Below are 9,960 nucleotides of genomic sequence, written 5' to 3' on the forward strand. Positions count from 1 at the left end.
AAAAAGACAATAGAAGTCGTTCAGGTCGTCAGCCAGTCGTTGATTAACCACAGACTGAGGGGATGATGGCTTGTAGTTGGTAATGTATTTCAGGCCTTTCCACACTGATGCAGGGAAGTTGGTTCTTCAGCATTTCAGAGTAGCTTCTCTTAGCTGCTCTTATCTCCTTTGTCAGTGTGTTTTTGGCCTGATTATACAAGACTTTGTCCCCACTTCTGTAAGCATCTTCTTTGGCCTGACGAAGCTGTCTCAGTTTCATTGTAAACCATGGTTTGTCATTGTTGTATGTTAAAAAAGTCCTGGTGGGAATACACATGTCCTCACAGAAGCTGATGTAGGATGTCACTGTGTCAGTTAACTCATCCAGATCAGTGGCTGCAGCTTCAAAGACACTCCAATCAGTGCAGTCGAAACAGGCTTGTAAGGCCAGCTCTGTTTCGCTGCTCCATCTCTTTGCTGTTCTTGCTACAGGCTTGGCAGATTTAAGCTTCTGTCTGTAGGTCGGAAGAAGATGAACCAGGCAATGATCAGAGAGACCCAGAGCTGCTCTGGGAACAGAGTGGTATGTGTATTGTGGTGTAACGGTGATCCAGAATGTTGCTATCTCTGATGGGGCATGTGATATGCTTCTTGTTTTCGTCGACTTCCGTCTGTCACATAAATGACGTCACACATCATGTTCCGTGCTTACACTGCCCGCTTTCCAAACCAAACCACACTCCAGCCCACCTCTTCCAACCAGGCCAGGGCGCAGTAAGTGAACCGCGCCCGAGCATGGTTGCAAGCTCTCACACTACTCAATCGAACCAGGCTTTAGGGGTCGAACGCGCCAGGCGCGGTTCGATTGGGACAATATGAGTAGACAATTAATCAGTATTTGCATGCGATTTGCATATACTGTATTGCGACAATTGGCCAGTTTTTTTACTGGCGTTATCCTATAAGACTTCAGGAGTGTGGAGAAGGGGAGGAGTTCCCAAAGCGGAGCTATCAGCAATGTCGAGAGACTCTCAAAAGGTAACCATATGCATGTTTCCGTAAGGGCTGTTTTTGGTTTGCCTAGTTTACATATGCATGATCTTGTGACCTCAAACAAAAAAACAATGTTAAAGCAATGCTATTATTTTAGCTCAGAGATTTACACAAGGACTGGTTTAACACAAATCAGTTTTATTGTAATAGTCACTGTTTTAAATAATCAAATGAATAGGAAATACATAAAGACTTCATATGCATGTTTTCAGTCTTTGACAGATTGAAGATGTGTACAGAAACATAAATGCCTCAGTCACTGTTATATAGCCTATCTGAAAACCATCATCATGTAGGTTTAAAATAACAATAATTCAGTTACCATCCATTATCTTTCAATTATCATTATCTGAGAATTGTTAAGACTAATTAGGTTTACACAAGAACATATAGATTTATTTATAGGCAAGTGTTCAAGAAGTCACTGTAAAACTAAAACAAAAAAAGTTTATTAAAATAAGTGTTGCATAAAGTTTTTTTTACAATAGTTTAACATTTGCCTGGTTCACCTAAAAAAATACAACATTGTGCTTCCATACAGTATATTAAGTGAATATACTGCTCAACTATCTTGAATAGGTGCAGCTTTTAGTATTTGCTTAGCTAAACAGTTATGATGTCATTAAAAAAAGATAGTAAAATGAACAATCAATGGTTGGCACATAAAAACAAACATAAACCACTTTTATACCAGATGTGACAAAAAACCGAGATAAAAGAAAAGTAGAGAGATTACTTTATTTAATTAAATTGCATATTGTCTGTATCTGTGTGCTTGTGATCATCAGTGCTCCCACAAGGAAAAGTTATCCACATTGATTCCATTAGCTATCAGCGTGCCTCCCTGGTCTCCACGCAGGTACTTGCCATTCTGAGCCTTGATGCCGACACGCCCGTAAACCAGAAACTCAAAAATGAAATCCTCAGGTTTGTCCCCATCTGTGCACACCAAACCACTGCTGGAGACATACCAAAACGTCCCCTTTCCACCTGTAGTTGAGAAAATTAAACAAATACATGTCTTACTTTCTAAAAAAAATGCTGAGTTTCAACCCATGGTTGGATAAAACATTGACATTTTTAACAACCCAGCACAGGTTATTTTAACCCACATTCTATGCTCGATACAACCCATCATTTTAAGCTCTTCATATAAAGTAACACAAGTGAAAATATAAAATATAAGAAAATATAAGAATAGAAACAAAATAATCAATAAGAATCTTATTATTTAATAAGTATTGCAGTTCACCTAATAAAATATAGCATTTTTACCATCAAAAACATACTTTTTATTTGGTATGCGCCATCATTGAACAGCAGTGAGAAGATATCATAAACTGAGCGGTTGGCGTCCAGTGTATTGGAGGTTTTGTGGTGACACACAAAGCCATTCTCTCCACGCAGCACCAGGATAGGACGATTAATCAACTTGAGCACAAACATCTCGTCCTCCCCTGCCGAAAAAACAGAGTGTCTTTATTTGACTCATGAGTTAACTACTATGCAAAAGACCAGAAAGGAAAGTTAATCTCTGTCACTTACCCACAGAATCACTGACAGCAGCCAGGTGTCCGTTTTTCTTAGTGCAGACATATTTTCCATTGCTTGCCCTCAAAGCGACACGCCTGCCCAGCCACTCGATGTCAAACATTGTGTTCTCCTCACTAACAGTAGAGAGCACACACATTATGTAGTGTATTAGTATTTGTTTAGGAATCAGTGGTATATTGTTTGTAACACAGTGGGATCCTAGTGAATCTTCTTTCTACTTTTTCAAATGTATCTCCAATTTTTATTACAGTATGTGAAAAGTTAAACAACACTAGTCTAAAATATCTTGGCTTTAGGTTGTCCTTTTTTCTTTTAGTGACAGCAAAAACTCAAGCTGGCATGGACTCCACCAGTTTATGCAAAACTGATTCATATCATCCCAGCATCATTTGAAAATGTTCTAGCTATTTGTGTGCTTCACTGAAAGCAAATACATTTGACCTTTTTTCAAATAACAAGGCCACTGTCACAAATTTGCTTATATTTGTTTGGTGACCTACAAAAACTGCAGAATAAACTTGTTTTATTTCCTCATTTAATGTGGACTCTTTAACATTATGAAATCTAATAAAGAAACGAAAGAAGTCTATTTACGCTTCAGTAACGGTGGCCTGAATGCCGCAGTGAGAAACAAGTGTCCAGTAGTTTCCACCGTTGGTTCTGAACATGCACTTCTTAGTGTCTTTGTCAATCTCCATCTGAAACGTCTCCATGTCTGTCTCATCATTCTGATTGGCTGACACGCTGACACCTGCAGACACACATTTATAGCAATTCTTTGTAGTGCATCCAATAAAAATAATCATCAAATAATAAGACGTCATATTTTTCCCTGAAAGCACAGCTCAGGATAGCCACTAAAAACATGATGTGCATGTTTTTAATATGGTGTCATCAGCTAAACAGCATTGTCACCATGCCAGGTGTTGAACAACCGATCCAGATCTGAATTCTGGTTGACTGTACACAAGCAGTTAATCTACCAGGTGCTATAATACAAATCATCGCTGTCGGGCGGAATCCTCGTATCTCCAAAACCATTATTTTTCAGGAAGTTAAAAAACGGCATAATTTTTGAGTTATTAAACATTGTATCGTTAAAGTTGGTATTATACCTTATATTGCTATCATATACTGTTGTGTACCAACATTAACACAACATTTCCCCAAAACCATGTTTAATCGGAGATACAAGGTTTATGACTTGGGAGCAGGGAGATACGAGATTACGCTGTCATTGATGAGAATGGTATGGACGTCAGCTGGACACAGACGTCGCTGCTGCCAGCAGTGTTCATCAAAGTCTGCGGTCGCGTTGAGCCTTTTGACAAGAGACGAGGCTTTAAGAGCTAATGAAAGCTAATGATTGTGGTTACATACATCTTCCTAAACTCTATTTTAAACGTTAGAGCTATGAGTGATGCAATACCAAAATAAAATGTTAAACAGGCTGTCTAATATAGGCGGAAATTAATATGCACGCAAATAAAGTCGGCGGTCGCGTTGAGCCTCTTGACAAGAGAAAAGGCTTCAATTGTTAACCAAAGCTAACGACTGTGGTTACATACATCTTCCTAAACTCTATTTTAAAGGTTTAAGAAACTATAAGTGATGTAATACAAAAAACGATGAGCTGACTAGACTGGCTAATAGGTGGAAATTAGCCGAATCTGCTCGCAAACCTACCTTCGTGGCTAACGGACTTCCATCTGCACTGAAGCATTACAACTATCGATTTTTAACAAAACAGACCTACTCAAATGTGTCTAACCTAACTATTTTCACTCGTTATTGTCTAAAAAACGTTCAATCAGGAGACGTAATGCCGAGAAACTCCCGCAGAGTGAAGAAGAGATGGAGTTACGAGACTTCTCAGACAGTTGAAGTGTCCAATGGAGTTAAGAGATTTGCTCTCAAGCTATTTTCAACACTTTAGATTGGTTAATAATTTGTAAAAATAACAGACCCACATGGGCACTGACCAATAGCATCGATTTGTGAAAAAATATGAAATTGACCAAATTTGGACATAGGAGGTTTCCGCCCGACAGCGACGAAATGCTATATTTTACATTACTCATGCTATATACATAATGCATTATGGATAACCAGTGTATATTATATATATACTGTATATATCACTTAAATGATGGTTCTTACAAATTAATATAATTGGTTTCAATTTTTGCAGTGATACCATGTATTGTATTGTAGTATATGTTTCTCTGTGTGTGTATTCTATGCCAGTCAGCGTTGTTATTTTTTTTAGTGTCACTAGCACGACTTTCGATATACATACCACGTGTGTATATACATTTATATATTAAAGAGTACATAACTAGGGGTTTTTAAGGTCCTATTTTGGTTTATGGAGTGTCCAACAATAAGTTTATGTACATAGAAGGTGTAAAAACACTATTATTTCATAATAATAGGCAGTTATTCTTACCTTACTTCTTGACTGACTCTCACCTTACTTCTTGACTGATTCGTTCCGTGATTCATCTGTCTAATCCCCTCATTTCCGCTAGCCTAGTCTGATGTGATTGGTCAGATGGTTCAGTCTGCTGTGATTGGTCTATCGCAAATGAGGCTCACGAGCTACAGTGTTTGGGGGAGAAGAGTGAAGTTTTCGCCGGCAGTCCTAGCAAAACGCAGGCGGGGACTATATGTAGTGACGTAAATCATCAGCGGTTTGCGACTCGGACAAGGGACGACTCGTTTGCGTGATTCAGAGTCGACTCCCTTTTTTCCAAGCCAATAACTTCATTCATTCACCATCGGATTTTCAACTTGGCAGACTGCTTACTTTCAAACACGGCAACATTACACACTGCATGAAATGTAATTTTCATGATCTCATGTTATGTACTCTTTAATAACCTGATACCAGAGTATCATACATATACAGAAGTCATACATATTTCACAAGATGGCTATAAGCTGCCTACCCCACTCAAATCCTAAAACCACAGGTGCAAAGGCTAATTTTGCTAAAAACAAATGCATTTTATAGTTTTTTTATTGAATGCTTAAGTCAAGACAAAGAAACAAAGTGCACATTTTACGTGCTGGCTAAGCAACGATAAAGGTCCACCCTAACCCTGCCCCTAAACCTAACGTCACAGGGGCAAAGTGAAATCATAATAAAATGTACGAATACCGTAGGAATTCAAACGAATGAGCCACCTTGTAAAATGGTTACAAATTACCATCAGATTGCGTTGATATATATTTATATAAAATACTGCGTATTAAAATAGCCTACATTAGATTGAAATTTGTGCTGATTGACACGAAAAAAGGGAAAATTCATGTCCATGAACACAAATTAAAGATTCTAAATTTCGTGACTGTCACAAACTGCCTTGAGACTGTGTTGGCTGTTAAAAAGTCCTGCAGTAATGCAAACAATAAATATAAAAATGAGCAGCTTTCAGTGACGTCCTCCCAACAAAAACATCATTGTGTCACACATTTGCAGATGTGTTTGCATACTCAGACACAGGACCAAAATGAAAAACAAATACATACAATGGCACAATGACAGAAAATCACTGGTGAAATGTGTACAGTTACAGTAAAGGAATATAATAAAGAATATAAGTGCTTGCCAATATTGACATGACAAAGAACATTATTGTCCATAATGACTGATGGCTGAAAGGTGTGTGCAAAGTCATTGTTGTTTTCCCTTCTGTATCAAATGTCAATCTACTCAAATCCTACAAAGACCCTTGGATAGAAATGCTGATCTCTAGAGCGACTCATGAGAGCAGTGCCCGGGTTTGTGCTGTGGACATTGACATCAGTAGGTGTGTTTTATTCTTCTTTAAAGCTTCCAGAAACTCTATTAGCAGCTGTTAAACCACAGGGATGTCACTTTCTCAAATAATGCACCTTTTTGTGTGACTAGCTAGTTTTTCCAGAGAGAAGCAATCTATTGTGACCAAACACAATGTTACATACACCCAGAAAAACTTCCCCTTTCACATGGAACATTGACTGGGTCATGTAAATGAACAGATTCACTTCAGCTGCCCTCTTTAAGGACTATTTGTTTAGGTAAATACTTCTTCAGGTTTCGTTTTCGAACCCTAAAATCTGATCTTTAAGTAGATTCTGCACAATAAGATTACGTTTACACAATAAAAAATGGAAAAGTTTTTCCTTTGCGTTTTTGAAAAGTTTCACATACACACGACAGAGTTATCAAAACGATCTGCATTTACATGGATCCGGGAAAACGAGTAAAACTATGTATTAGGCATGCCAGGCCAGTGGATGGCGATGTTGCGCTGTAAAGAAATACTATGTGCCTGCGCACATATGCATATCTAAAAGCGCTTTTAATACACTTTGTTGGCGTGTATGTATGTTTATAGTAGTGTGCATATAAATACTATGTCTCCGCTGGTTGTATTGGTGCAATAAAATCTACATTTTGCTGGGAGAACTGATAATAAGTATGCCACGCACCACAAACATGCAGCATGGAGGCCGCCATTATATTGTTTGGGGAATACTCGCCAAAGCCCTTCTAAAAGGAAAGCCTGCAACCATTAGGCAAAAAAATCTTAACGGCTAATGCTAACGCCCTGGCTTCAGAGGAACGCAGGAAAGGAGACCGGATGCTAGTTATTTGAATGGATGTCAATGGGTTTTGTTAGCTGTTACGGGTTCTCCAGTTGGAAGTATTACAGTATCTCTGATACTCGTGCATGCACACAGTCTGAACGTGTATGACGTCATCGTTTTTTGAAAACGCCTCCTTCAGAGTTAACATGTTTTCAAAAGTTTGCGTTTTCAGTCCCCCAAAACGACGTTTTCATGTAAACGAATAGCCAAAATGCATAAAAAGTGTTCTGTTTTCAGTTGAAAAGGGTCTCGTGTAAACGGCCTTTAAGTGTTCCTGTAGCTCAATTGGTAAAGCATTGTGTTTTGCAGCCAAAGGTTGTGGTTACATGTTTGTCCTTTTGTTCTTCAAAATGCAATAATGTCTGCATATTTCAGATTGCGTGCCACTGTGTCATATAGCCTACCCAAAAACTGTATGGCATGTATTCAGACCAACCTGTCAGAAGATTCAGCGTGTGCTGTGAACTAAATCACCCATTCAAACTGATTTATTTCATCTCTTGGAAAGAATGTTTGAATGTCCCAGTAACATACACTTCATCTCTTCCAGCACTGGTTCACCGATAGTAATTACTGAGTGGATGTGAGACTAAAATAGTTTTTAGTCTTAGCTTTATTCTGCACTGGGCACACAGTGAATATGACAAATCCTATGACAAATTCATTTACAGACTAATTTACAGTACATCCCACAGAAGCTACAGTATAGTGGTGTTGCTGGATGACCATGCACACATAAACATATGCAAATCTGTCCTTTCTTAAGACATTTGTGGGTCTTTGTCGTTTCTCACTTACACCTTTCTTTGAGCCAACCAACATGAGAAACACATAAATGAAACACGTTTGTCATATTTTCATGTTATGAGATAAATTGTGCGTAAGCTCTTGTGGTTTGATAATAACAGTACAGCAAACATATACCAGATTTGTAGAGTTAGAGTTATAGTAACATGCAAAATATTACAAATGTAGATGAACTCCAGAAACCTCTTGTATCTGAAAAATCCCAGAATGTTGCAGATAAAAAATCATGACCATGATATGCCAAAAAGACTCTTAAAATAGGTTGGTCGTTGTTGGGTGGTATACTAACAAAATAACAAATCTAGACTGGGATGTTGTTACCCAACCATTGGTTAAAACAACCCAGTAAATGGTCATTTAAATCTAAAGTATAGTTTTGTCCTTATTGTCTCCAACAAAGGGCTGAAACAACCCAACATTTTTACAGTGTACGTGCAGGGTTACCTTGCCGAATGGACACATATTTTTTGTTGGCTCCCTGGAAAACAACTTGCGGGTGACTCTCTTCCAGATCAAAGAGCTCATCTTTCCATGGCGTGGAACATCGGCCAGACTTCATGGTTCCTGTGGGCCCCATCGGTGTGATGTACTTGCCCTCACTGTCCTTAAAGGCCAGCTTGCCAGACTTGAGCTCCAGGGTGAAACAAGTGTCGGGTTCATTCTCTATCACCAACTTGCCGTCGTTTCTGAGAAAGCGGTTGTCGCAGGTCTTCAGACAATACTTCCCTTCCAGGTAGACCAAGGTGATCAGAGAGTCCACCCCCCACGGGATGTCTCGGCCTGTGCAGAGTTTGTCGTCTGCGATGGACAGGTGAGCGTAGCGCTTGCGGGGTACACTCAGCATACTGGCCTGCGGGTGAAGGGCGAGATGGACGGTCCACTGCTCAACCTCCCCGATGGTCTGGGCAAAACATGATAAGTATTCTGCAGAGCCTCCAAAATAGCGAAGGTGTGGCTCAGACTGCAAAGCCCACCGTCCATCCGACTGGGGCACGATCAAGAAACGGCAGTCCGGGTCTGGTACTTCTTTTTCACAGCTAATCTTACCGTCTTTATCGGTGGCCAGGTAACGTCCGAGGTGGCTGCGCAAGAACACCACCTGGTTCTCCTGGTTCTGCTCCAAGGTCCAGGTCTGTTTCTTCTTCAGACCGGTAGCTGATGCATTTACAGTGAACCCAAATGCCTCTGCTGTGAGGTAACGGTTCTCGTAATTGATAAGTCCAAACTGCAGCTTTAGAGGTGTGTTTATTCCATTTGTGGACATTTTGACTGTGCAGTTCACACAAGACACTATTAGAGATTTTGAAAGTTAAAAATTAAGAACGAAAATGGTTGAAATTTTTGGTTGGTTGTGCTGGTCTTTTTCTCATTCAAGCAGAAGTCCAAAGTTGCACTGAGTCACCTGTACCTACCTGTCGGTATTCGCACAAGCGACTGTTTTCAGTTTCCTAATCAGCCTGGATTAAACTCAGCGGGACTGCGTCCAAAAATCTGCTGATGTCGCAAGTGGTTCACTCCTCCTCTTCATCCCACACAGATTTCACCTGTTCTCTCGGTTTTCTCTTTTAACCCAGCCACTCCCATCCTTCCTTTGTCTCGCTCTTCCTTTCTCTTGCTGCTCACCTGTACACATACAGGTTTGTACACTGCACTGATTTGTTCCACTGGAGGGATTCAACATTCGCACCAATATTCACAGATGTGTTTTTGTACATTTTACTCCATGCTTTATAAAAACTGGAGGAGCTTTTCAAACGTTGGTTATTTGACATTCCTCATTTACCAGTCAAATGTTTTTTTTTCTTTAGCCTGTGACAAAGAATACAGATGTGACAAAGATGACAAATGACCTCTCAGAAAACACCTTCTGGACTTGGTCCATATATGGGTATTACTGGCTGTTTTTGTCACTTTCTAGGAATAGAGTTT

The 9,960-nt window shown here is 39.5% G+C and overlaps 1 protein-coding gene across 1 annotated transcript; it reads right to left on the reverse strand.

The window, feature by feature from the left end:
* Positions 1-1,159: 1,159 nt before the first annotated feature.
* Positions 1,160-9,743, reverse strand: fscn2a (fascin actin-bundling protein 2a, retinal). Its single transcript, XM_057345181.1, has 5 exons — positions 8,476-9,743; positions 3,181-3,337; positions 2,578-2,699; positions 2,322-2,489; positions 1,160-2,022 (listed from the first exon to the last, which is right to left on the reverse strand). The coding sequence occupies exons 1-5, from the start codon at positions 9,293-9,295 to the stop codon at positions 1,817-1,819; spliced, it is 1,473 nt and encodes a 490-aa protein (XP_057201164.1). The 5' UTR covers positions 9,296-9,743; the 3' UTR covers positions 1,160-1,816.
* Positions 9,744-9,960: the final 217 nt, after the last annotated feature.

Source organism: Triplophysa rosa, linkage group LG11 (assembly GCF_024868665.1).
Source record: "Triplophysa rosa linkage group LG11, Trosa_1v2, whole genome shotgun sequence".
In the NCBI taxonomy this organism is placed as follows: domain Eukaryota; kingdom Metazoa; phylum Chordata; class Actinopteri; order Cypriniformes; family Nemacheilidae; genus Triplophysa; species Triplophysa rosa.

What these genes read in the sequence shown, in the direction of transcription:
- fscn2a (XM_057345181.1), bottom strand. Translation starts at nt 9,295, where the DNA reads ATGTCCACAAATGGAATAAACACACCTCTAAAGCTGCAGTTTGGACTT. An exon ending in ATATGTGTCCATTCGGCAAG is followed by an intron (nt 3,338 to 8,475) that starts GTAACCCTGCAC and finishes GTGTGTCTGCAG; the next exon opens with GTGTCAGCGTGTCAGCCAAT. An exon ending in TGCTGTCAGTGATTCTGTGG is followed by an intron (nt 2,490 to 2,577) that starts GTAAGTGACAGA and finishes TTTTTTCGGCAG; the next exon opens with GGGAGGACGAGATGTTTGTG.